General features: G+C 35.0%; 6 protein-coding genes and 1 pseudogene across 6 annotated transcripts; 4 read left to right on the top strand and 3 right to left on the bottom strand.

The window, feature by feature from the left end:
* Positions 1 to 3,619: 3,619 nt before the first annotated feature.
* LOC145569986 (laccase-3-like) lies at positions 3,620 to 5,626 on the top strand. The gene is made up of 4 exons (XM_081628960.1): positions 3,620 to 3,848; positions 3,922 to 4,050; positions 4,419 to 5,372; positions 5,496 to 5,626. Exons 1-4 carry the CDS (start codon positions 3,620 to 3,622, stop codon positions 5,624 to 5,626), a joined length of 1,443 nt encoding a protein of 480 aa, XP_081485086.1.
* A 428-nt stretch (positions 5,627 to 6,054) lies between these two features.
* LOC145569985 (SWR1 complex subunit 6-like) lies at positions 6,055 to 7,237 on the bottom strand. The gene is made up of 4 exons (XM_081628959.1): positions 7,079 to 7,237; positions 6,893 to 6,995; positions 6,493 to 6,602; positions 6,055 to 6,373 (listed from the first exon to the last, which is right to left on the bottom strand). Exons 1-4 carry the CDS (start codon positions 7,181 to 7,183, stop codon positions 6,170 to 6,172), a joined length of 522 nt encoding a protein of 173 aa, XP_081485085.1. The 5' UTR covers positions 7,184 to 7,237; the 3' UTR covers positions 6,055 to 6,169.
* A 182-nt stretch (positions 7,238 to 7,419) lies between these two features.
* Positions 7,420 to 11,529, bottom strand: LOC145572757 (cation/H(+) antiporter 24 pseudogene; annotated as a pseudogene).
* Positions 11,530 to 12,780: 1,251 nt separating this feature from the next.
* LOC145572756 (cation/H(+) antiporter 24-like) lies at positions 12,781 to 15,891 on the bottom strand. Its single transcript, XM_081631726.1, has 4 exons — positions 15,649 to 15,891; positions 14,108 to 15,115; positions 13,887 to 13,916; positions 12,781 to 13,800 (listed from the first exon to the last, which is right to left on the bottom strand). The coding sequence occupies exons 1-4, from the start codon at positions 15,889 to 15,891 to the stop codon at positions 12,781 to 12,783; spliced, it is 2,301 nt and encodes a 766-aa protein (XP_081487852.1).
* Positions 15,892 to 23,849: 7,958 nt separating this feature from the next.
* On the top strand, positions 23,850 to 25,314 carry LOC145572755 (uncharacterized). Its single transcript, XM_081631725.1, has 4 exons — positions 23,850 to 24,200; positions 24,269 to 24,515; positions 24,607 to 24,945; positions 25,118 to 25,314. Exons 1-4 carry the CDS (start codon positions 23,850 to 23,852, stop codon positions 25,312 to 25,314), a joined length of 1,134 nt encoding a protein of 377 aa, XP_081487851.1.
* Positions 25,315 to 25,361: 47 nt separating this feature from the next.
* LOC145572754 (uncharacterized) lies at positions 25,362 to 25,946 on the top strand. Its single transcript, XM_081631724.1, has one exon. It carries the CDS (start codon positions 25,362 to 25,364, stop codon positions 25,944 to 25,946), a length of 585 nt encoding a protein of 194 aa, XP_081487850.1.
* A 3-nt stretch (positions 25,947 to 25,949) lies between these two features.
* LOC145572753 (uncharacterized) lies at positions 25,950 to 26,620 on the top strand. Its single transcript, XM_081631723.1, has 2 exons — positions 25,950 to 26,382; positions 26,556 to 26,620. Exons 1-2 carry the CDS (start codon positions 25,950 to 25,952, stop codon positions 26,618 to 26,620), a joined length of 498 nt encoding a protein of 165 aa, XP_081487849.1.
* Positions 26,621 to 26,640: the final 20 nt, after the last annotated feature.

The following is a 26,640-nucleotide window of genomic DNA, read 5'->3' as shown; positions in this document are numbered from 1 at the left end:
CCGTTCAGCTTACATATTATAGCTTTCAAAACAAGTTGTACTGGGCTAATTAAGTAAATTCGGACGTAAGCAGAACAATGAACATCTCTCATCCTCACTAGGAGAGTAGATAAAAGTACACTTAAACTAGCATAGTTGGTGTTGGAGTTGTTCAGGAACCTGGCCAGTACAAGTTCGCGTTGTTCAACAAACCAATCCCACTTCATACTTGTATGTTGGAATTCTTAGAGCAGCAGGCAAATCTAAACCTGCTAACAGAAATTGAAGTCAACTTCTAAAGCATAACAAAACAAACATATAAATTTAACAGCAATCATTACTCAGAGACAAAGAAGGAATTGTTATTTTTTAGGTAAATAGGTAAAAAAGTTGTAACAAAGGCTAACGGATTGATGTTACGTACAAAATATGAAGTCACCACGTACAATAACTTAAACTAGAATTAGGCCCCGTTCTTTAGAGCTGCTCTGCTTTGCTTTGCTCTGCTCTGCTCTGCTGAGCCCTGCTCTACTCTGCTCTTCTCAAAAGAAATCTGCTCTGCTCTATTTTCAAATAATAATTAATAATAATAATAATTAATATTCAATAATAATAATAATTAATATTGTATTGATGATAATAATTTATTATTTTGAATAATTATAATAATTATTAATAAAATAATTTTAATAATTATTAATATTAATGATAATTAATATTTATTAATCATAATCATAATAATAATTAATAATAATAGTTATCATTATTAATATTTAATAATTCAAACTATTAAGAATTAATATTTAATAATATTATTAATTAATAATTTCTAATAATTATAACAACTCTTTCAAAAAAAATAAATAATAATAATAACAATTAATAACAACTTCTTTTATAAACATTTGATATTAGAATCACAATGTGTAGAAACATTATATGTATGTGGGTATTGATTGTTAGTTCATTGAGTTGAATTATTTTTCAAATCTTTCCACACAATTTAAGAATTAAAAAAAGAGGTTGTTTTCACGTAGTACTTTGTATATCATTATTATATTTAGGGTATAAAATATATGATTAAGACAAATTTATAAGTAAAATCATTATTACTCATTAAATCATTTTATTTTAAATTTTTTGTGAAATAAATATAAGTAAACCGTTGTCTTTTATCTTTCTACTATTAATATATGTTAAATATGATATACATATATTTATATTTTCACTCACCTAAATCAATGGTATATGCACTTAGTAATAGTAATAGTAATAATAATAATAATAATAATAACAACAACATTAATAATAATAACATTAATAATAGTATTAATAATAATAGTAGTAATAATAATAATAACAACATTAATAATAATAACATTATTAATAATAGTAATAATAATAATAATAATAGTAATAATAGTAATAATAGTAGTAGTAGTAGTAATAATAATAATAATAATTAATAATAATAATAATAGTATTAATAATAATGTTGAAATCTGCTCTGCTCGGCTCTGCTCTGCTCTGCTATCCTGAAATCTGCTTTGCTCTACTCTGCTGAAATTTAATCTGCTCTGCTCTGCTGACCCCTGCTCTGCTCTGCCCAGAAGCTCAAAAGAACAGGGCCTTAGTTGTCACATTGTCTAAATTCTCTCATAATTAAGGATGTATGGAGTACATGGTTATTATCATAGAACTTTCTTTGGCAAAATGAATATAAACTCATTACCATTACTTATTACCGCCTACCAAACAAATGTACATAATCCCGTGTCATGGGTTAAGAAGTAACAACAATGGCAAGATTCTACCAAGAGAGCTCATTTGTTTATTTGGCTAGACCAATAGGCACAATTTGCTTAGGTTGGATTTTTTTGGCAACATTTAGTGGGTTGGGTTGAGCCGTTGAACCTTCTACCAACAAAACTCTACTCAACTGATGGTTTCAAATATACCATGATTGGCATTGGTCGTATCAATGTCTTAAGCAGTTGTACGATGTAAACATAAACAATACAAATTAACAAAAAATAAATAAATATAATCAATACACAACCAATAATTAATTTTTGATACAATCATAGTGAGTACAAAGTTAAAGCCGACTTTCTTTAACATAATAATAAATTTATAAAAAAACAAACAAGAAATAATTGACATTATGTGAAGAAAGCCAATTTAGCTTCCCTAATCTATATGACCCTATGACCCTAAGATATACTCCAGAAGCTTATTCTTTTATTCATGAAAAACAAATTAAACCTGAACAACAAGAGGAAAGTCAAAGTCATGGTACTAAGACAATTTTTAGTTTGACAGGAAACTCTTCTTACAAATATGGTACGTACTAAGCTGAAATTCAATTGAAATTAGATTTCAAAATCCATTTATATTTCGTTCCTCATCGGAACAATATTTCAATTTTTGCCGGAAAAATAAATAGAGAGAAATAGCGGGATCGATGGGAGAGAAGAAATAAGATGGAAAATGTGATATTCATAAGGTAAAATATATTCGGCCCAAAAAAATTATCACCACTATTTTTCGGGGAAAATAAATAATCTTCCAAACATACACAGCCTAAGTGAAAATGAGAAGTACCTAAATCACTCATAAGAAATTAAGAATTGAATGACAATAACATCATATATTTACAATTCAGCTGAACATAAATTATTATAACCTGACTGTAATCATTTAACAAGAAGAAAAGGATTTCATTAATAATAGATGAGAAGGATTTACTACAAAATCACCAAAATTAGAACAACTAAAGATCAAAAAGAGAAAAGCTCATTTGCCCCTCTTTTTTTTTCCTTCAATTTTGAGGACATGGCCAATTTAGTGTATAACTACTGTATTTCTTTACACTTGAGGGTTGAGACTAGAGGGGTTAAGCACATAATTATCAATTATAAAATAATTTGACAAGGTAAGTGGGTGCACCAAATTCTCTCTACTGTTAGACACAGTACTTGATTAGACACCTAATCCACAAATACAACTTAGTATAAACTATGTTTGTTATGGTATTAGGTCACTATTCCATTTCACTCTCGTACGTATATATACTTGAGACCTCTCCACCCTGTAGTCACAACACACAACCATCAAAAGCTTCATTCTAAGGAACGAGCAAAAGAAGTGCAGTAAGATGGAGTTGCACAGCACACATTGTAGCCTTTTCCTCAAACTAACCTTCATTTTCACGTTTACAGCTTGTTTAGCAAATGCAGCGGTCCACCATCATGAGTTTGTAGTAAGTTCCTTCCCTCTAGTCTTGCAAGAAGTAAAATTTTCATGCATGAAAATGCAGTCCATCAACTTTTCTTTCTGGTGACTTCTTTAACAATAAATATCACAGATTCAACCAACGCCGGTGAACAGGCTTTGCCAAACCCAGCATGTTATGACTGTAAATGGTCAGTTTCCAGGGCCAACCCTGGAGGTACACAATGGAGACACCCTAATCATCAAAGTAACGAATGCTGGCAAATATGATATCAGTCTCCATTGGTAAGTAATTAAGTACACACAAGCTATCCCCAAAATACTTTCTAGAGACAGGTCACTCGACCATAACTCTTAAGTTACTTGACATGTTCTCAAAATTTCACACAGGCATGGAATCCGCCAAATGAGAAACCCATGGGCAGATGGACCCGAGTATGTAACACAATGCCCAATGAAACCTGGAGTAACCTACACGTACCGGTTCACCATTGAGAACCAAGAGGGAACACTATGGTGGCATGCTCACAGCAAATGGCTAAGAGCTACTGTATATGGAGCTCTAATCATATACCCCAAACAGGGATCTTCATATCCCTACCCAAAACCCAAAAGAGAATATCCTCTTATTCTAGGTAAAGCAAAGTGAACAACCACTTTAAATAATATAGCCATGATGAAGATGACTCTAAAATTGGTAATTTACAGGAGAATGGTGGAACAGAGACCCAATGCATGTTCTTCGACAAGCAACAATAACAGGAGCAGCTGCAAATGTGTCAGATGCATATACAATCAACGGTCAACCTGGTGATCTATATCCATGCTCCAGCAAAGGTTTTGATTTAAGCATTAATCCTCATATCTGCTGTTATGCTCCATTTACATGGAAATCATGGCTAATATTATGTACAATATTAAGGAGTGTGGAAACAAATAAAAATACATAATAACGCAAATAGATTCGGGCTATCTGACTTAAATCGCTTAACTCAGCAGAAAGTTATAATGAAACAGAGCATTTAAGCCCTGAAAAAAGTCTGCATAAAAGGTCCAACTTAGCATCAAACTAGGCATTATTAGAAGTAACCACCAAATATGATACATGAACTATAACACATTATCAGAAAAGGTGATGTACAACTGATGAAACAAATTTTACCTCCAATAGAGAATAGTATAATCACTGCTTCAACTTTGTGCAGATACAACCATATTTCCTGTCGAAGCTGGTGAGACGATTCTTCTCCGAATCATCAATGCTGCACTCAATCAACAACTCTTTTTTTCAATTGCCAACCACCAAATGACAGTTGTTGAGGCGGATGCAATTTACACCAAGCCCTTCACCACCAATGTTGTGATGATAGGACCAGGACAAACAACCAATGTCCTAGTCACTGCTAACCAACCACCAGGCCGCTACTACATGGCAGCTACAGCCTACTCCAGTGCTCCTAATGTAGCCTATGACAACACCACCACAACTGCAATTCTTGAATACAAGTCTGCTGCTTGCAAATCCAAAACAGGAAGCCCTATGAGACCAATTCTTCCACAACTACCAGCCTGGAACGATACTAATACCGCAAATGCATTTAAAGCTCAATTTAGGAGTCTTTCCAAGGGGCGGGTCCCAATTGAGATTCATGAGAATCTATTTTTCACAATCAACCTTGGGCTGATAAACTGTTCAGGTCCAAGTTTCCGTTGTCAAGGCCCCAACAACACCAGGTTTACTGCTAGCATGAATAACGTATCCTTCGTTTTCCCAAAAAGGAATTCCATAATGCAGGCTTTGTACCAAAATACTCCAGGTGTCTTCACAACAGACTTTCCTCCAGTACCTCCATTGCAATTTGATTACACAGGCAACGTAAGCCGAGGGCTGTGGACACCTGCACGAGGGACTAAACTATACAAGTTGAAGTATGGTTCTCATGTACAAATCATTTTGCAGAATACGAATATTGTCACAATTGAGGACCATCCAATGCATCTCCATGGATACCATTTCTTCGTTGTTGGCAGCGGCAAAGGTAACTTCAATCCAAGAACAGATCCTGCCAGATTCAATCTGGTTGACCCACCAGAAAGGAACACAATTGGAACCACACCTGGTGGATGGGTTGCCATCCGATTTGTGGCTGATAACCCAGGTAACAAAGAAGCAACTTAGTTATTTTTTGTAAAATTCTCTTATCGTTTCATCATTAATTTGCATAATACCCTTACCAGTCAGCGATGCTAATATTTTTCTTCCTTTTCTACTGTTCAAACAGGGGTTTGGCTAATGCATTGTCACCTTGATGTTCATATTGGTTGGGGCTTGGCTATGGCCTTCTTGGTTGAGAATGGTGTTGGTAAACTAAATTCCGTAGAGCCTCCTCCACCACAACTTCCCCAATGTTAATTTACAGGAGTCAACTTTTCAGGAAGGGATAGGGTTGCCCAAGTCACAAGCCTACGAGACAAGACATTTTTCATCCAAATTTTAAGCACTCATTTTCAGTATCGTCACTTTTTTTTTTCAATTCAAGGCTATGGAACAAGGTACAGAGCAAGTCCATTCGCTAGATGATCTTATTTGTGTGGTTATTATTGTAATGTAAACAAGCTGTTCATATTAAAGTATTGCAGTGGCAACAAGTTTTGCCAATAAATATTCTTCTTTCTCTTTCTCTCTCTCTCTCTCTCTCTCTCTCTCTCTCTCTCTCTCTCTCTCTCTCTCTCTCTCTCTCACACACACACACACACACACACACACACACACACACACATCAAAAAACCGTGAATCATGTTGAAATCAATAGGCAAACTCAAAATTCTTAATAAATCAAATAACTGAAGATACTTCATTTCAACATAACAGTAAGCTTCAACAATAATACATTGCAGCACTTAACCTAAAGAGTAAAGACTTACAATATTATGCACAGCAAAGCATCTTAGTTAATCAAGCAACAAACTTCAAACAACGAGTATCATTATGTATTTTCTGGCAACGGATACAGCAAAAACGCACGCCACACCTAACACAAGTATAATTGGCATTAAACCCACAAACCGTGCAGAAATTACGCCGAGAGGTTATGCTTGGAGGTCCAACGGCTGCCCTCAAATAATTCGGTACATGAGGGGGCAAGGCATCCAAGTTTGCCTGTTTCCACAATCAAAGACAAAGGGTTTTGCTAAGAACAATCGCAGAAAGTAGCAACTAAATCAAGTTTAAAGATAAGAATCATGTCCAAAGATTTAACAATTTTTCTATTTTCTCACCTCATTAACTAGCTCCAAAAACGTTCTAGGATTTTTCCTTGCAATTTCTCTCGCTTTTCCTTGACGAGTTTTCCGCTTCATACTCATAGATTGCTTCTTCTGTATATATGCTGCAAATACATACACTATCTCAATTTCCAAATTATTTCAGATATATAAATTATCAACTGGTAATATCATCATCTATTCTGATTTTAACAAAAATTAAGAACAACAAAATTCAATTTCTCAGTACTTTGCAACTCCAATTCAACCTAAAATCTCACAAATTCATTCAACTCTACTAAAATAAACCTAATGTCGCACTAAATTGACGAAATCACTAGCAATAGCACTGAAAAATCAAGCAACAAGAGAATTTTTGAAATAATTTAATCAGCAGATTAATAAAACAACCTACCTTCTTCGTCGTCATCAAGAGAAGCTTCATCGTCGTCGTTGATTTCGACTGTTTCAACTCCGCCATTATCGTTTTCCAGAGCATCAAGCCTAGCTAATGCCGCCTACAAAACAACGAAATTCATCATTATAGAAGTGATTTCCTCCTCTTCCGCCGAAGAGAGAGAGAAAGAGAGAAAAGAAAGACCTGAGTTCGATTATCGGAGCTAGCAAGAGCAGCCGCCATTTTTGTGGCGACTTTTCGAGACCTTGTCGACGTTCGTCGGACTGCGCCGGAGATTTCATCGTCCATCGCCGGAATATTTTGGAATTGATTTCAGGAACTTCGTTCTAGTCTGGTGAATCAAGGCCCCTATGAGGTTATGTTAATGGGTTTAGAAGGGTTAATTTGAGAATTTAGGTTGGGTTCGGGTAAGGTTTGGTTAGATCGATCTACTTTAAAATTGTGTCGTGCTAAATTATTGTGTCCATACAAGTTAAAATATAAATTGAGTTTTTTTTTTTTTTTTTTTTTTTTTTTTTTAATCGGATCGAATCAGGTTAAAATATAAATTGGGTTAATTAAATTAAATAGTCAAAACGAATATACATTTAATTGCTATTTATTGCCAATTTAATTGATTTTTAAATCATTAAAATTGAATCAAACATTATGTACAAATGATCTTTGATATTGCATTTGAGGGGTAGTCAACTCTAAAAAAAAAAAAAAAAAAAAAAAAATTAAAAAATAATGAATAAAAATTAAGTCTAACATGTTTATATATAAAGAAAAATTAAACCATTAAAATTAAACTAACATAAAATCTAATCTAATAACAAGCCCAAGGGCTAGCTCGTTGATCTCTTAACACTTGTTGTTGCACTACTAACACGGATCCGGATGTATTAAAATCGATAGATACTAAAAAATCACCTACTAATCCTAATTCAGGATTATCAGTCCATTCAGATAATCCTTCCAACAAAGTTGGATTAATTCCATTTTTCCTTCCGGTAATCCAAAGATCTATTGGAACGCTATCATTCAACGATTGTACCGCCGAAACAGTTTCAAAACCATTGTTCACAACAACTTCCTTGTACACTACTTTGTCATTCCTCTCATTTTTGACCCAAAACCAAGTTACCATCCCATCATCCAACTTCCTCTCGGACTCATCATCCCCTTTATACTCACTTGCCAAGAATCGAACCACAACCAACGACACGTCGGGATGTTCCACCATACGATCCGCCAATGAGAGGGCCTCACGTGCATCAGGTCCACCAAGGAATAACATGGCAAATTGACGACGTATGCAGTTGCTTGATCGAGTTGGGAGTGAGCCCCATGCAGCGGCATTCTTGCATGCTAAGATTCCAACGGAGCATGGTGCATGTGATAACGTGTTAGCATTAGCAGACTGTACACCCGGCCTAAGTATGGCAGTTGAAAAATCATTCCCATCTTCAATACATTTTTTGTGAAAAGGTAAAATTATAAACCCTACCTTGTTCAACAAGGCAATCTCACATATATCTTGGTACATGGTTCGTTGAGGGGTAATACTTGTAAAAAAATTCATGGAAACGCAGTCTGTCCGAGCCTCTTCGTAGAGCTTGATGGCATTGTGGATAGCCTCATTGTTGGTATCCCAATAATCTTCGTTTTGCTTTGCGTGGTCGATAAACACTGGGGCTGCTCGCCCAAGTAGTTCGACAAGGTAGAGAGCAAATACCGTAAATGAGTTGCTCGAAGTTGGATTAGCAAAGTCTAAGAGACTAAATAGGCTAGCCACACTTTCTTGGTCATAAATGCATGCTAGAATTCGAAGTTCAGACTCTTGCACTGTATGTTGTATGGTTCTTTTCTTGTTGATCATATACGGTCGTGTCGGATCATAAAGGAAGTCAATTATAGGGCTGCATATGCCTGTTACTATGATTGTTAAGATCACCATCAATGAGAAAGATGGCGATTTTATGATCTGCATATAAAAATTTAAAGTTTAATGTAAGATAAATTGATGAGAACTAACCTAATAGTAAAAATTGACCAAATTTAAAGTATATAGATCAAACACCAATATTATTGTATTGATTTGAAATGAGTTGTCATTTTTTATTTCTAATAGTGTAGGTATATTAGGTCGAAATTTGAATATATTACCTTTAGCATTCTACACTGACAGTACACTAGCCTTTGTGACTCATGAGCTTAAAATTTGAGGGAGTAGCATCGATTGTTGGGGAGGGGGGGGGGGGGTGGTTGTGCACTCTTACTTTTAAATTAGTAAGAGTGCCATGATATTGTTTATATAGTTGACTTAAAATATAATGTCTAATGAAATCATTATTGGTTCTTAAGTTGTAATTGATGACTGTCTTCTAAGTTGATTTGTAAACTACAATTTGTAGGCCTACATATTATCCAAAGAACCTTAGATTAGGTAACTTGACCGTAATTCATTCTATAAGAATATAGACATGATCCTTAAAAAATCGCAAGTCATCTAAAAAATCAATTATCATTAGTGTGCCTCATACAAGATTTTGTTATAAAATCGTACCTTTAAGTCCGTCCAGTGAAGATATAGAAGAAATTCTGTTTGTCCTCTGAGGCTAAGCATAAAGCCCATAGCAAGCGAATCTCTATACGACATGTCAGTAAACCGTGCTGCCATAACAACCGAAACAAGCTTTGACACAATGGACATAGTAGCCAAAGCAAATAGAGGAGTTAAGCAAGACCAACATTCACTCATTACAAAAATATCCGTCTTAAGCCCAATAGTTGCATAAGCAAAGGGCATAAGAATGTCATTCATAATAACCTCACTCTTATGCACAATGGTAGCCCCAATGGGCGGTCCATCGGGTATGGCTAGTCCAAGCCAAAGAGGTCCATTTCCAATTGCAGCACCAATAAAATCAGTGGTAAAGGCAATCACAAAAACTCCTAGCAAAGTAGCAGTAATATATTTTTGATCCACAGGTTTACCTTCAGGAGTTTGCCTATTAATCCATTGCATAACTTGTGGAATACCACCAATTACTAACCCACTAATCCCAACTACCGTACATATATAATACAATGCATTTATCCCTTTATCTTCTCCTTGTTTAACAGCTTCAAACGCGATAATCACAGTTATCCCCACGACATCACTTATGATCACGGTTGTTAAGGCAACACGTCCAATTTCTGAGCTTAAAAGTTGCATATCCCTTAGAATTGAGTATATAACCGGGAATGTTGTGATGATTATAGCTGAAACTATACCTCCAATAGAAGAGTATTTCCTAAGCTCAGGGTCCATGTAGTCGCGGATGCAAATAGCTACAACCCATACAATGATATGGGGGATTATCAACCCGGATAATGCTATCACCCAATGCTTCTTCCCTGCTTTAAAGATCACAGCTAAGTCCATTTTTACCCCCGTCACAAACAAGAAAAACATGAACCCTATGATCCCGATATTTTGTATTACGTAACGTGAGTTCTCTGGAATTACATTCTTTGCAAAGTTCTCATTGTGACCTAGCACTGACGGTCCAAGGATTATGCCCGCCTATATACACGAAAATAAAAAATCAAAAATCACTTAGTTTTTTCACTACATAATACAAGTACATTAATAATTAGGCTAATAAGGGAAGGCTTTGCGTTCTCACTTAGTAGAAATCAATGGGAAAGTGCTAGCCCGTATTTACAATATCAAAATAGATAAGCAACTAGTGTTACATATACTCCTAAATCATTACAACCTTTAATTGTAATAACTTTTTAAATCGATTGCTTGAAATCATTTTATCTCATCAATATGGTAGTGATTAATGAGACTTGACTCGATCTCAAGTCTTATATATGATTTATGTTCCATCCTATAAACTTATATTAATCCATTAGTCCTTTTTACTAGTTATGTTTTGACTCTGCACGTTTGTCGCTATATTTTTTGACTATCAATATATTTCACTACTTGTAAAAGTTTTAATAATTGAATATTAATTCAATTAAATACTTGTTGAGACGAATCAAATAAGACTCATATAACCATATTATGTCTTATATAATTGGAATAAATTAATCTTATGAATAGTGTTAAAAGTTAAAACGTAACAAATATATAGAAATGGAGGGAGTAGTATATAAAAAAAAATAAAAAAAATAAAAAAAAAAAAATTCAGACATAATATCACATATTTTTTCCGTACAGCTTGCCATCATCTTACAAAGTACATTATAAAATATATATTGCTAAGTATTCAAGAGAACACTACAAAATTAAATTTTTTACTTATATATATAAGTAAGAGAATCAAGTCTTTTAAAAAAGTTCTAATAATGTTTTATTCATCATAATCATGTAAAGTAAAATAATTATTTAGAGAGAGGAGGACACTTACAAGGATATCGGAGATGACTTTAGGTTGTTTGAGAGGCTTCAAGAGGAAGCGCATTAATTGGCTTAATATAAGAACTAAAGACATTTCTAAGAGGAGAGTGGTGAAGGAAAAATCAAGAGGATTAGCACCTTGAAATATGGAGAAAGCATGATTACCATGATTTCGTCGACAAATTATCTCCACAACTCGGCCATGATAATCTATCACAGCGGATCCATTTAACTCTGATAAAGTTTGGTCCATAACCACAACTTAAATAGATGTTTAATTTTTTGAAACAATAATAAGAAGGAATTAATAACTTTTATTGTTATTACAATCTTTCAATAGCAACAATTCTCACATGTACAAGATCGAATAACTTATTTTGATTACGACGAATAAGAGATTCATCAAGAAGACGGTAATAATGTGATCACAACCTTTAATAAAATAATCATTCATGCAAAACTTTGAATATTAGAGAAGACAAACCAAAAAAAAAAATGTAAGTTAATTTTTTTGGGTTAGGAATAGAGTGGAGAGAAACTAAGAGAAACTAAAGCGGAGAAAGTGAAAAGAAAGGGAAATTTGAAGGATGGTTAGGCGTTAAATGTGGCAATTAGTTTCCATTTTAGTTTCTATGTTACTCCTACAATCTAGTCCTCTCATTCATCCTCACTTTATGTTCTTTTCTTTTCTCCTTTTCTTCCTTTTTGTTTTAACAAGTACTCGTGTAATTTTTTTTAATTTCCTACTATTTTCGGAAAGAAAAAAATGGTTTCTTAAATCTATGTTATATATTGTGATATAGACAAGTAAAAACATACAATGGCTACACCAATTATGTAATAAATCACAAATTTAATCCTTTAATAGTATTGCTATATTTGCACCATTGATTCAAATAATAGATCTACAATCAAATAATTATGATTATTCTAACAGTTGATATTTACAAGTATGAAAATTTAAATTCTATTAGGTTGAAGTAATCGACTACTCCGTACAAAAGTTGATATATACGGTATAAAAAATTGAAATGAATTTAACATGATCAAACATGATGCGTAATGTTTTCTTTATATACTAACACGAAGAGGCGATATCTTTATAATTTACTTTTCCTTTTTTTTTTTTTTTGAAACCTTATATTTACTTACTTCTTTTATAATTTAAAAGAAGTATAGATAAACCATACTCCGTAAGTGATTTTGTTTTTAAGTTCATTTGCAAGTACTTGTGAAACTTGTTTTATAGCTTCAGTATTCGTGAAAGAGTTTTAAATTCCCTTAGTAGCTTATGATGTGTTAGCTACTTAGCCTTTTGTACTATTTGAATTTTTGTTTGTTTTAGAAACATGCATGTAGTTGTTGGCCATCAATCAACAATTGATAATGAATATAGAGATCATATGGAGTAATCAATCAACAATTAAAAAAATATATTATAATTATTGCTAACATTTTTGTACAAAATCTTAAGGCCAACACAAATCCTAATTTTCTAATAAGCTCAAGGACTAACACGATGATTTCTTAACACTTGTTGTTGCACTACCAATACAGATCCCGATTCCAATGACACCAAAAAATCACCTAATAATCCTAATTCAGGATTTTCACTCCATTCTGATAAACCCTCTATTAAAATTGGTTTAATTCCATAAATCCTCCCTGTAATCCAAAGATCTATAGGAGCACTGTCATTTAACATTTTAATGGCCAAAACAGTGTCAAAACCATTGCGCACAACAACTTCCTTGTACACTACTTTGTCATTCCTTTCATTTTTAACCCAAAACCAAGTAATCACCCCATCATCCATTTTTCTCTCCGACTTTTCATACCCTTCATACTCATTTGCCAAGAATCGAACCACGATCAATGACACGTTAGGATGTTCCACCATGCGACTCACCAACGAAAGGGCCTCACGGGCATCAGGCCCTCCTAGGAACAACAGTGCAAACACGCAGTTTACGCGGTAGCTTATTCGAGTTGGGAGTGTCCCCCATGGAGCAACGTTCTTACATGCTAAAATTCCCACGGAGCATGGTGCATGGGACAACGTATTGGCATTAGTAGATTGTACCCCTACCCTACGTACGGCAGTTGAAAAATCATACCTATTTTCAATACATTTCTTATGAAAGGGTAAAATAATAAGTTGTACCTTATTCAACAAAGCAATCTCACAAATATCTCGGTACATGGTCCGATTAGGTGTAACACTTGTAAAAAAGTTCATCGTAATGCAATCTCTACGAGCCTTTTCATAGTGATTGATGGCTTTGTGAACGGCCTCATTGTTGTTGTCTCGATACACATCTTTATATTTCGTGTGGTTGATGAACACTGGGGCGGCTCTCCCTAAGAGTTCAATAAGGTGGAGAGCGAAAACTGTAAATGGGTTATTTGTTGTTGGATTAATGAAGTCCACAAGGCTAAATATGTTAGCCACACTTTCTTGATCGTAAATGCATGCTAGGATTCGAAGTTCAGACTCCTGCACCCTGTGTTGTATGGTTCTTTTCTTGTTGATCAAGTATGGTCTTGTTGATCATAAAGGTAGTTGATTATAGGACAAGCTATGCTTGTCATTAATATTATCAAAATCACTATTAATGAGAAAGACGGCGTTTCTATGATCTGCATATAAGATTCAAAAACACACAAAAGGAAGATTGATAAGTAATAACAACCAAGATTTAATAATGCTGAAAATGTTATTTTAATATAGAATGAGTTTATTATTGCCTTTGTAACTCATACACATAGAAAATACATATGAAGCATAATAAGAAATGAAGCATAATAAGAAATTTATTAAAGAATCGTACCTTTAAATCCATCCAATGAAGACATAGAAAAAACTCCGATTCACCTCGAAGGCTGAGCATGAAACCCAAAGTAAACGAATCTCTAAATGTCATCTCCATAAACCGAGCTACTAAAACAACCGCAACAAGTTTGACAACAATGGCCGAAAAAACCAAAGTGAAGACAGGAATTAAATAGGCCCAATAAGCCCACATTTGAAATACATCCGTTTGAAGCCCAATAGTAGCATATGCAAAGGGCATAAGAATGTCATTCAAAATAACCTCAGTCTTTTGGACAATTGTTTCCCCCATTGGAGGCCCATCAGGTATTGCAAGCCCAAGCCAAATGGGCCCACTTCCAATTGCAGCCCCAATAAAATCAGTGGTGAAGCCCATAAAAAATACTCCTAATAAAGTAGCAATGACATAATTTTGGTCCACGAGTTTACCTTGGGGTGTTCTCCTGACAATCCATTTCATTACATGTGGTATGCCATTTAATACCAAGCCACTAACCGCAACTAGTGTTAACAAGTAATATAACACATATATCAACTTTTTTTCACCTTGCTTCAATGCTTCAAATGTAACAACCATACTTAACCCGAACACGTCACCAATAATCGCGATTGTTAAGGCAAGACGCCCAATTTCCGAGCTTAAAAGTTGCATATCTCTAAGAACGGAGTAAATTACCGGGAATGCTGTGATGATTATAGCTGAAGAAATAGCTCCTGTCGAAGATGATTTATTAATAAATCCAAGGTTCATGAATTGTTTAATGATTATTACCACGAAAAATATAATGATATAGGGGATTAGTATCCCTCCAGACGCGATCACCCAAAGCTTTTTTCTAACCTTGGTGATCACAGCCACGTCCATTTTTACGCCTGTTAAGAACAAGAAAAACATGAATCCAATAATCCCGATATTTCGAATTATAAATCTTGAGTTCTCTGGAATGACATTCTTCGCGAAGGTCTTGTTGTGACCTAGCACTGATGGTCCAAGGATTATGCCTGCCTACACACAAATAGTCACATAATTAATACTTTAATTGTGACCTAGCACGGATGGTCCAAGAAAAATGCTATACATAGTGCTTAGGGCTATATATAAGCATTAAATTTACACTTGAAAATCGTAAAAAGTTAAGAAATCATAAAAATATAAACACTAATTACACTGATTTACGCGTGCTTTTGTCATGGATTCCTAATTTTATATAATTTCCAAGAGTGTATTTAATGTTTATATATAGCCCTTAGGGTACATATAGCATTAATATATACTTGTAAATGTTATTTACTTATTTTGATCTACTCACTTAGCTTGCACAATACGTGGTCTCTAAAATGTACGTATTATTTTTTAAAATTAAAATCTTTGATTACGTATCAGTAGAATTTTAAAAATCATATTATGAAATACACATAAATTGAAAAGAAAGTATTTCACATGATCATATTTTCTTAGCATACAAATTACAAGTACGATTTATTATATGAACATTTAATTAATTAATCATAATTATAAATTAATGGACGGTGACTTACCAGGACATCAGAGATAACTTTAGGTTGTTTGAGAGGCTTCAAGAGGAAGCGCATAATGTTGCTTAATATAAGAACTATAGACATGTCTAAGAGGAGAACCGTGAAGGATAACTCAAGAGGATTAGCGCCTTGAAATATCGAAAATGCGTGACTTCCATGGGATCTTTGACAAATTATTTCAAAAACTTGACCGTGATAATCTACCATAGCAGATGCATTTTGCTTCCATAAATCTTGTTCCATAACAACGCGATGTATATCTTGTACGACGACAACAATGAGGAGGATGAATCTTTCCTTTGATCTAATTTAATCGATTTCAATGGCAACAAATACCACGACGAATTAGCTTAATTATGGAGATCAGATCGATTTGCAAACCTTATTAAAAAGACGATATTATGGTCACGGTCATGAATAATATGACCGCACCATGCATGCAAAACTTTGGAGCTTAAATCAAACCAAAAAAATGATTAAGAAAATAAAATGATGTGAATATTTTTGTTAGAAAAAGATTTGGAAGGATATTATGATTATTTTTCTTTATGTTATTTTAAATCCTTTTGTTTTTAGAATTTTCTATTTACATGCATGTATTCGTGTAAACCTTCGTTTTTATAGTTTTCTCCTAATTAGAAAGAAAGAAAAAAAGAGGGAATTAAGAGAGAATTTGAATCATTTTTAAAGATAGTATAACAAATGAGAAAGAATATGTTGTATTAATTTTAGACGTCTAAATTTAAGTTTTTAAGTATCTCAATTATAGGTAACTTAATGATGTAATTAGGTTACTTTTTACATTTAGCTCAAATAATCATAATCATGATCATGATTTTAAGTCACAACAAATACAAAGTCAAAGATAGTATATCATGTGCTTCTTGTAGTATACAGACTATATACCTTAGCTTGCAGCTTTCAAAAAAAAAAAAAAAAAAAAAACCTTAGCTTGCAAAGCTGTCCCACCTTAATTAGTCTTTTTTTTTAAGATGTAGTATCCTTCGTTAATATTATAGTCAATGTAATTGCTGTAATCAATATTTTAATGTTTTTAAGTAAATTTAATTCATAAAAAAATAAGGTTGAATCTAATAATTAAATTAACAAATTGAATCAAAATAAGAGATGCTCTGATGATTTATTGAAGTCGTGCGGATGGTTTCTTCTAATTCATATAATTGTGTTTATTGCGACTGCAGAATTGGTAATAGTGGTTTTGAGAAACTAAGGGCTTGTTTGGCATCATTTTTGGTTTTCAGTTTTCTTTTTTTTTAAAAAATCAAAAACCAAAAACAGGAAACAAGAAAAAGATGTTTCCACTTTTCTGTTGTCAGTTTTCAAAATTATCATAATTTTAATAAGTTTAAATAATTTTTGATTCATTATGGGACATATATCATATCTATACACTTGAAAAGCCAAATTGGTGACAAAATGGTTCCTTCATTCCTATTCTTATGAACAGTGTACTTCCCCTTTTGCCCTTACAAAAGTCCCTTAAAAGAGTTGAATTACCGTTTTCTCCTTGCTGTAGGTGTCCCTTGTACAGTTGCCACTTGCATGCTCAAGCTTCTCCTCTTTGCTTGGCCACGTGCGTGCTGATAGCTCCATTGCAAGCCATGTTGTGTTCACTCTTCTTTCATGGTGGAAAGCTGCTGGAATTGCTCATAGTTGTTCATCCTACAATTACTGAATTTGTATTTTTTTAAGACAAAGTTCTTATTTTTTGTTGGCTTTGAAGTACTAATAGCGATTGTACATTTGTAGTTGTTCATCTCAAATTTTCTGAATTTGTATTTTTTGGCAGATTGAATTTGAAGTTACAAATTTCATTGTACAATTATTTCCTCTATTTTTAGGTTCATGAGTTGAGTGGTGATTCAATTTTTAGATTAGTTTGTACAGAAACAAAGCACATTTTTAATTATCCTCCTAATGCTAATTTTGTTTTGCTTGAACTTAGCTTTTGATTACTTTATTTTCAATGCTTTGGTAGTTGAATTGTAAAAATTGTGCGCTATTTTGGGTTTCCTTAGGATTTATCAGTTTGTTGGCCTTGGTAATTTTACTAAGTTGATGTATGGAAATGTTTACAAATCTTGGAAATAAGCAATTGCTTGCTTTATGTCACAGTTGATAGTATTGTTGCTTTTCTTAAGCACAAAGATTGAGTATCCCTAATGATGGAATATCATCTTATTACCTGTTGGTTAAAAAATAGATTTTTTTGGGTTTAAAATTCTTTTGTTTGTTTAGCTTAATTTGCATGTTAATGTGGTATGTTTGCTTAATGATGTATTATTGCCTTTAAAAATTTCATGAATATTAGATTTATTCAGATTAGTGTTCTGTGTACATTGGGATTTCAATCTTAAGGAAAAGCTAATCTAATTTGTGTCAAGATATATGTTCCATTTGCCTTTTGCATTTGCATATTTTGATTAGCCTTATGATAGATATACATCTTTTTACCTGTTGGTTAAAAGATTTGCTTATCTCTAAAAAACTGCTTTTGATGTTCACATTTTTTCATGGTTTTGGGTTAATATGTTTGTTTTTCATGGCTCGTTTGCTTATTAACTATGTTTAATTCTCTGTTGTTGATGTGAGTGGTTTTAACAGTGGCCTTAATGATTTTATTTGTTTCCTAATTTTTGTGTGGGTGTTTGGATTTTATGAATTAGGCAAATTATTATTTGCTTAATCTGAAAATGTATCTTCCATCATTGTTGGATGTTAATTCAATTTGAATTGCTTGTTGATGTAGATATACCTTGTTACCTGCTGTGTAATAGGGCTGTCTGCTGGTTTCATTTGTGTATTTTTGCACCCTTATGTGCATGCTTTAGATTACCAATGTTAAAATGCATTTGAGGGTATATGTGTTATTGTATTACAGCTGTGTAATCATGCTTAGCAAGTGGCTTTTGGGTTTCAATAGTTACATGTTACTTCCTATATAAAGGGAGCTGCTTCTCTTGCTCTTGCTCAGTAGAGGTAAGGGTACCAACAATAAAGAAAGAGAGGAAAATAACAAACAAAACCTCCAGTTGAGGTAGTGTTTAATTGCTTTATGTTTCTATTGCTCTGAATATTGGATCAATTAAACCTCATGTACATTGTATTAAACTAAAGAGTATGACTATTGTATTAAACTTGGATTGATGCTTTAGACATTGTACACATCTATTTGTACCGACTTGAATGTATAATATGGACTGTTGCTTATCTTAGTTTGTACAAAAAAAATGCATTAGCCACCTCCAGCCATAACTAATGACCATGTAAATAGTTTTTGGTGGGTTAGATGGGTATTTTGTTTGGGTTTCTAGCAAAAGAATTGGTTTAGTTGTAATGGTAATGGCCACAATTGTTCATGTTTGTGGTTGTTCTAAAAATTTCTTTGCAAAGGGGGGGGGGGCTTGATAATTAGACAGTTTTACAACTCAAATAATTTAGGATTTTTAAGTTTTTGTGGATTTTGGTTGTTTTAATGTGCCCTTTTGTGGTGATGTTTTTTTAAAATCAAGTCATGCAATGGTGTGTTTGAGGTCTGCGATTTCTAACACTTTGGTTTAAAATCATTAATTCTTAAAACTTATAGAGTTTTCATTTTTGTTTATATGCACACTCAATTTGAGCACATGTTATTGAGGTTGAAACCTTGTTTTTTGATCATAGATTGGTGGTGCTTGGTTTCTGTTGTGTTGGCAGGTGATCTGAACCAGTTGTCCTGCATTCCTTGTGCTGCATAGGTTGCTGTAAGTTTGCATCTTTTGCTTTCTTACTGTTATTTGTTGTCTATACTTAAAGAAGCTGGTGTTGTTATGTTTGACTATTGTTTTATATATATATATATATGCATGTAAATAGCTTGATGTTGTTGTGTTTGGCTATTGCTGTTGGTCCCTACAAGGTTGTATCTTGTTTTCTTTAGTTGTTAGTTGTCTAGGCACATATTTAGTTATTTGTTGTGATGGTTTGTGCTTAAACACTTATTTGTTGTTGTCCTAATATACATGTATCTGTTGTTGTTAGTTGAATCTGTTAGTTGTTAAGGCATGTGTCACTAAATTGCTGGTCTTACCCTTAAGTGTGTTCCTTATGTCTTATGGTTATTAGGAGGTTTTTGTTGATTAGGGATGTAGTTTATTTTAAGATTAGCTGAGATGTTGGAGCTGCAACGTAAGGTTATCATTGGCTCTACCTGGCTCCTGCTGTAGACTTCTGATGTGATACATTAATCGTTCGCACAGGTTATGGGGTTAGAACCACTCAAAGTAGCCATTTCTTTCCAGAGCTTACTCAACCAGGTTGTTGGGTTCTTGAGGTTGCCTGCTCCGACCTACTCCCTTGTAGGTGATGATGGGAATGCTGTCAACCTAAAGCTGGTCACTGATTGTATCCTGTCACCTTACATCTTTGAAGGTGGTGTTGCTGCTACACTGGATGCTTCTTGTGAAAATGCTGCTGAGCAAACTATTCGCTTCCTAAGAGCTCAGTATGGGTTGCATATTCTTGACATCACTTCAGAGAATATCTACAAGTTGGATCAGTGTGCCTTCTTGTATGAAATGAAGCGCATTTCCTTGGAATCATTGAATAAGCCCACAGTGAGTGGTCGAACTAAATGGCCTGCGATCCCAGTCAAGAAACAAAGTGCCAACTGCATCACCATTGACTACGTTGATGTTCTCCGTGTTGTTGTAGTAGAAACTAAGGCTAGGATTTCTGGCATAGAAGTGGCTGAGCTTGCTGCAAATAAGTGGGTGTCCTGGCTGACAATATATACTCCTTCCAGTGTTGGAATGGAGTGCATTTGTAGCTCTTTGAATGGGACTTGTAAGGGTGCGAAGCAAGATGCTGCAAGGAGAGGCGTGAAGTTTCCGCGTGCTTTTTACAATGTGGATATAGTGGACCTGAACTATGGCAATGTTGTTTACTCTGGCATCAAATGCTCATTGGCTAGAGAAAGCTATATGGCTGTAAGGGAACGCGTTCTAGGCAAGCAAGGAGACTTGCATCTAGCTCCTTTCCTTGGTGAAGCAGACTGTGTGACACCCAAGTCTGGTGGAAACAAGATCCCAACTCCTGCATTGCCTCCGGCTGCCCCTCGCAAGCCAAAGGCTTCATCTTCTTTTAGTAACCGGCCTAGAGCACATTCTGCTTCGCTTCCAAGTGCTATATCTGTTCCAATCCCAGCTGACTTAGAAACAATTTTTAAGCGTAGGAAGACTTAAATTAGAAACCTTATATCCCTGACTTATCTAGACTGCTAGGGTTATGCTGCTGCTTAAATATTTTGCGTTTCAGACTTTCTGATGTCTATGTAGCTTTTATTTGTCTTCTCTATGTTTTAGTTTATTAAGCTATGGGGTGTAATAGTTTCGTTTTCAGCAGCAATGTTCTATGTACTACATTATGTTTGTTTTAATTAAATGAAATTATCGATGTTATGTTTGGTATATATTTTGGTTGGCTTGTTGCTACTTCTCAACTGTCAGTTGTTATTTGTTAAATATTCATGCTAAACTAGACTTACTAAGCATGAATCAACACTTTATTTGCAGGCCTTGCTCATATATGCTATTGCTACAAGAGAGATTTTAGACAAGCGTGATTATTTAAATGAGTATGTACATTTTAGCTAAGGGGTTGGAAAACTAATTCAACATTTTTTTAAAAAAAGGAACTATTTACATTAGAGCAGATTTTATATTAGGATTGATTTGCACTTAACACTATTATGACCATTGCAATTGTCATTGATACTTAACCATTTGGGCTTCCAGATAAGGAACCTAGATATGCAGACTATGTTAGGAAACGTTCTAGCAAGCGTTCACGAGCAATTGATGCTCTTTCTGAACCAGTTTCAGCTAGGTTAGAATTTGTGTTCTAAATTTATCATCAGTATTATGTACTGTGGATGTATTTTGCTTTGAGGATTTGTCCTTGCATTTGTACATTTAGTGAGGTTGGCGAAATTAGTGCACAAGGAGCTTCACAAAATAGAGGCACCAAAGCAAAATCTTCCAAAAAAAATACAAAGCAATCTAAGGGGAAAAAAAAAGGTAACCAGGTAGCACTTTCTTATGTTTTAAGGTTTGCAAACACTGGCTAACAATCTTCTCTTGGGTTTCTTAATAGAAGCAGGAACTGCTACTTGTGGTACTTTACAAACAACAGCAAGTCTTTCGGTAGATTATTCAGTAAGGTTGTGACACCTTAAATATTGGAGTGCATTTATTTCTATTTTATAGCCGTGCTTACACTAACTTCTTTGTTGATATGTGTGTATATAGTAAATATGGCGAAACCAGTGCACAGGGTGCGCTGAGAAACATTAACAAAAAAAGGGGGTTAAAGGCAAACAAAACCAGCCTAAGAAGAAAAAAAATTGGTGAGTCTACCTTCAGTTCTTTTGCCTAAAATTTCCCAATGTTAGTAGGAATATGATTTTAGTATCTTATTTTCTAGATGAACCAGCTGCTGCTATCGGTCAGCCACTACCATTGACATCTTTACAGTTGGAAGCGCCTCATTATTGTCTCAAATGTGGAGCTAAGAAATTTCAGTATGAATGGCTTCACTTTTGTTGTGGCAATGGGAGTATTAGAATTGCTACAAATAACATTCCTCCTGAGTTACATCGGCTTTTCACATCTCAAGATGAAGACTCATTGCATTTCAGAAAATATGCTTGTATGTATAATAACTTGTTTGCATTTTGCTCGCTTGGAGGCAAAACTAATGCTAGCTCTGAGAAAGGAATCTTTGTTTTCTTATTACATGGCCAAATTTATCACCACTTGCCAGATTTACTGCCTGAGAATGAAGTTCCCAAATACCTGCAACTTTATTTTTATGATGCACATTATGAAGCTACGCGCAGAACAAAAATTTTCCCTGAAGTGAGGGAAGACATAGTAAACATTCTAATGCGTGTCATGAGTGTAAATCCATATGCTCGCTTTTTCAGATCCTTACGAGAACTCACTGTAACTGAGACTACACAAATAATCATCAACCAGAGCATAGTTCTAGATCAACGCGTGTATAATGCACCTTCAACTGATGAAGTGGTTGCTATATGGCCAGAGAACGCGTCTTCCAGTGAATCTAACAGTCCATACATAGTTGTATCAGGGAGATCCACTCATCGGATATATCACTATTATGGATGTTACGATCCATTACAGTATCCTCTTTTATTTCCAAGTGGTGATTGTGGTTGGACACAAGGACTTAGGAAGGATTATGTCAGTGCACAGAAAAAGGCTATAATGGATAATAACCCTGTTTCTTCATGTGCTGTTCATATTGAAAAGGACCTGTTGGCAGAGGAAGCAAAACGTACGTGCTCAATAATAGCTAATTCAAATTATGTTGTCTTATATCTTTGCATGCCTAAATAGCCAAATTGATTGCCATTTTGTTGTCTACATACAGGTGCAGCAGACAATTCAGGCACCTCTAAAAGGCATATATCCCCTCGGGAATACTATTCCTACAAGATACAGATAAGGCCAGGGAACATGCTTCTTTGGGGAGGACGATGTTTTCAACAATACATTGTGGATATGTATGTTAAAATTGAGAACACAAGGCTCGATTTTTTTAGACGAAATCAGCAGACAATAAGAGCTGATTTGTACCAAGGTATTTTGGATACAGTTGAGGATGGAGAAACAAGTTCTAACAACATTGGCCGTCGAGTGATATTGCCTCCAACCTTCATCGGTGGTCCACGAGATATGAAGCGAAGGTACTTAAATGCAATGGCCCTTATGCAGCGCTTTCGCAAGCCTGATTTGTTTGTAACGATGACGTGTAATGCCAAATGGCCTGAAATCACAGCTGAGCTAGCTCCTGGAGAAGTTGCCTGTGATCGGCCAGACATTGTTGCTCGGGTTTTCAGAGCAAAGTTAATAGCTCTAAAGAAAAAAATAATGGTAGACATGGTCTTTGGAAAAGTTGCAGCTATGGTCTATGTTGTTGAATTTCAAAAGAGGGGTCTACCCCATGCTCACTTTTTAATTATCTTGGAAGATGCATACAAGCTAAAGGGGCCTTCTGATTATGACAAATTCGTTGCTGCAGAAATCCCTTCAACTGAATGTCCTCAGTTACGCAAAATTGTTCTTGGCCACATGATGCATGGTCCATGAGGTAGTTTAAATCCTAAATGTGCATGCATGAAAAAAGATCATGGCAATGAAGTTCTCTATAAGTACAGCTACCCTAAACCATATTTAGAAGAGACTGCCACAAATGAAGATGGTTTTCCCATGTACAGAAGAAGGAACACTGGTGAGCATGTAAGAATTCGCGGTGCTAATCTTGATAACCGCTGGGTTATACCTTATAATCCATATTTATCTATGCTATTTGACTGCCATTTAAATGTTGAAGTCTGTTCAACTATTCAAGCAGTCAAATACCTGTACAAATATGTGTACAAAGGTCATGATCGTGTATCTTTTAATGTTGTTGGTGAACAAAATCAAAGTGTTGATGAGATTGATGCCTTCCAGTCTGGTAGATGGGTTTCACCATGTGAGGCGGCTTAGAGAATATTTAGATTTGTCTCTTTGAGATGACTCCTTCTGTACAGCTCCTTCCAGTGCACTTACCAAATATGCAAACTATTTATATGAGGTCTCATGAACAGCTTGGTTCTGTTGTGAAAGATGAAAAGAGAAGTACTACTGCTTTGCTAGAATTCTTAAGACTAAACGCAAACACCCCTGGAGGCATAGGGTATCGATACACTGAAATAATTGCACATTATAGGTGGGAAGCTAGCAAAAAATATGGATTAAAAGAAGTTACAAAAAAAAAATGTTGGACGAATGGCTTTTGTGAGTCCTGCAGAAGGAGAACGCTTCTTCTTACGTTTATTGCTTGGTAAAGTCATTAGTCCTATCTCATTTGATCATCTTAAAACTGTAGATGGTGTGCTCTACCCTACCTTCCAGGAAGCTGCAATCAAGCTCGGGTTATTTCAACAAGACAATGCAGTTACATTATGTTTGCAGGAAGCATCAGAAGCACAGATGCCTTCTGCACTGAGGCAGCTGTTTGCAACTGTGTTGATCTTCTGCCAACCAAGTAACCCAAATGCTCTCTGGCTGCAGTTTTATACTTCACTCTCTGAAGATTTTGCATATCAAAATTCCAACCATCAAGAGAAAGTGATGAGGCTAACTGTAAGAGACCTTGAGAAAAACTTAGAAGCCATGGGAAAGTCATTGGAAGATTTTGGCCTAGGCCATTTGATTGAAGAAGACAGTAATAAAATACGCATTACAAAAGATATCAAAGATGCACTTGAAGCACCAATTCCTCTAGAATGCATTGATTGTCGAGAGAAGCTCAACGAAGCTCAAGCAAATGCATTCAATAGCATTATGGCTCATGTCAATGAAGAGAAACCTGGTTGTTTTTTTTGTTGATGGGTCAGGTGGGACAGGCAAGACATTTCTCTACAATGCTTTATATGCTGAAGTACGTTTGGCAAGCAAGATTGTGCTGCCAACAGCGACATCAGGCATAGCTGCTTCTAATATTCCCTCTGGCAGAACAGCTCACTCCAGGTTTAAAATTCCACTTGATCAGAGATGTCACTCGCTTGTGATGTCCCAAAACAGGGAAGCTTAGCTGCTTTAATCAAAGCTACTGCCCTGATAATTTGGGATGAAGCGTCCATGACTTGTAAAGAGAACATAGAATCTTTGGATTTGTTGTTGCGCGATCTCTGCCATCCTGATCAGCCATTTGGTGGCAAAGTAATTGTCTTTGGGGGAGATTTTAGACAAGTTTTGCCAATTTTACCCCGTCGTTCACAAAGAGAGGTTGTTGGTGTTAGTGTTGTGAGCTCTTACATTTGGCCCCTTTTAGTCAAATTTCAGTTAACAGAGAACATGAGAGCTAAAGAAGACTTACCTTATTCAGCTTTCCTCCTAGCCTTGGGGAATGACCAATTACAATCAGATGAAAGTGCTTATGTACAGCTACCTGAACACATAGTTCAGAATATAGCTGCAAATGAGGATTCAATTTCTGTGTTAACTGCAATGATTTTCCCAGAAATTTCAAATCCAACATTTGATAGTGGCATATTCAATGAAAGAGCAATCCTCACACCAATGAATGAGGAAGTTGATGCCATAAATGACTACTTAATTGAACAGTTTCCTGACATTCCTACTATCTATCTAAGCTATGATTCAATCCTTGATGATAATTGCAGCCTCTATCCAACAGTTATTCTGAACACACTTTGCCCATGAGGGATGAGTCCGCATCAACTTGTGCTTAAGGTTAACAGTCCTGTTATTTTACTACGCAATCTGGCACCATCAAAGGGGATGTGTAATGGTACTCGCCTTATTTGTAGGCACTTTCTTCCTAATTCAATTATTTGTGAAATAACCAGTGGACATTATAAAGGAACATTTTATTTTGTTCCACGCGTAAACTTAAGGCCTTCAGCTTCTTCTAAGTATCCTTTTCAGTTTGAACAAAAACAATTTCCTCTTAAACTCAGCTTTACTATGACTATAAACAAGTCTCAGGGGCAGACTCTCAGTCGTGTTTTAGTATACCTTCCAAACCCATGCTTCTCACATGGTCAACTGTATGTTGCTCTCTCACGTGCAAAAAAGTCTAAAGAAGTGACAGTGTATACAACTCAGCAATCTGATTCTGTCTCATCAACGTACGGCTGTTCGAAACATCGTGTCTTATAAGGTTTTGAGGCTAGCCAATATCATCTAACTAAAGTGATTCTAAATAAGGTTGAATTTATGATATGCACTCTTTCATATATACATCTAGAACAATTTGACTATCAATTACCATATTATATGAAGACTTATGTTTGTGTCTTTGTTCTGCAGTTGTTCCAGGCATTGGTGATGCATGCTTCTCATTTGGCACAGCATTGAACACTTGCAGATTGTAGGTTATAGCAGTAGTTCTTTT

This window comes from Chenopodium album, chromosome 12, assembly GCF_948465745.1.
Source record: "Chenopodium album chromosome 12, dcCheAlbu1.1, whole genome shotgun sequence".
Taxonomy (NCBI): domain Eukaryota; kingdom Viridiplantae; phylum Streptophyta; class Magnoliopsida; order Caryophyllales; family Amaranthaceae; genus Chenopodium; species Chenopodium album.
This window is presented reverse-complemented; position numbering and strand designations above follow the sequence as displayed.

Coding starts and splice junctions, on each gene's coding strand:
- LOC145569985 (XM_081628959.1), bottom strand. CDS start 7,183: ATGGACGATGAAATCTCCGGCGCAGTCCGACGAACGTCGACAAGGTCT. Junction 6,996..7,078: donor GCTCCGATAATCGAACTCAG/GTCTTTCTTTTC, acceptor GTTGTTTTGTAG/GCGGCATTAGCTAGGCTTGA. Junction 6,603..6,892: donor TCTTGATGACGACGAAGAAG/GTAGGTTGTTTT, acceptor ATGTATTTGCAG/CATATATACAGAAGAAGCAA.
- LOC145572754 (XM_081631724.1), top strand. CDS start 25,362: ATGACTTGTAAAGAGAACATAGAATCTTTGGATTTGTTGTTGCGCGAT.
- LOC145569986 (XM_081628960.1), top strand. CDS start 3,620: ATGAGAAACCCATGGGCAGATGGACCCGAGTATGTAACACAATGCCCA. Junction 3,849..3,921: donor AGAATATCCTCTTATTCTAG/GTAAAGCAAAGT, acceptor GGTAATTTACAG/GAGAATGGTGGAACAGAGAC. Junction 4,051..4,418: donor ATATCCATGCTCCAGCAAAG/GTTTTGATTTAA, acceptor AACTTTGTGCAG/ATACAACCATATTTCCTGTC.
- LOC145572756 (XM_081631726.1), bottom strand. CDS start 15,891: ATGGAACAAGATTTATGGAAGCAAAATGCATCTGCTATGGTAGATTAT. Junction 15,116..15,648: donor AAGTTATCTCTGATGTCCTG/GTAAGTCACCGT, acceptor ATTTGTGTGTAG/GCAGGCATAATCCTTGGACC. Junction 13,801..13,886: donor CGCCGTCTTTCTCATTAATA/GTGATTTTGATA, acceptor TTGATCAACAAG/AAAAGAACCATACAACACAG.
- LOC145572753 (XM_081631723.1), top strand. CDS start 25,950: ATGAGTCCGCATCAACTTGTGCTTAAGGTTAACAGTCCTGTTATTTTA. Junction 26,383..26,555: donor TGTCTCATCAACGTACGGCT/GTTCGAAACATC, acceptor TTTGTTCTGCAG/TTGTTCCAGGCATTGGTGAT.
- LOC145572755 (XM_081631725.1), top strand. CDS start 23,850: ATGAAAAAAGATCATGGCAATGAAGTTCTCTATAAGTACAGCTACCCT. Junction 24,516..24,606: donor ATGTTGGACGAATGGCTTTT/GTGAGTCCTGCA, acceptor TTAAAACTGTAG/ATGGTGTGCTCTACCCTACC. Junction 24,946..25,117: donor CCATTTGATTGAAGAAGACA/GTAATAAAATAC, acceptor TTGATGGGTCAG/GTGGGACAGGCAAGACATTT.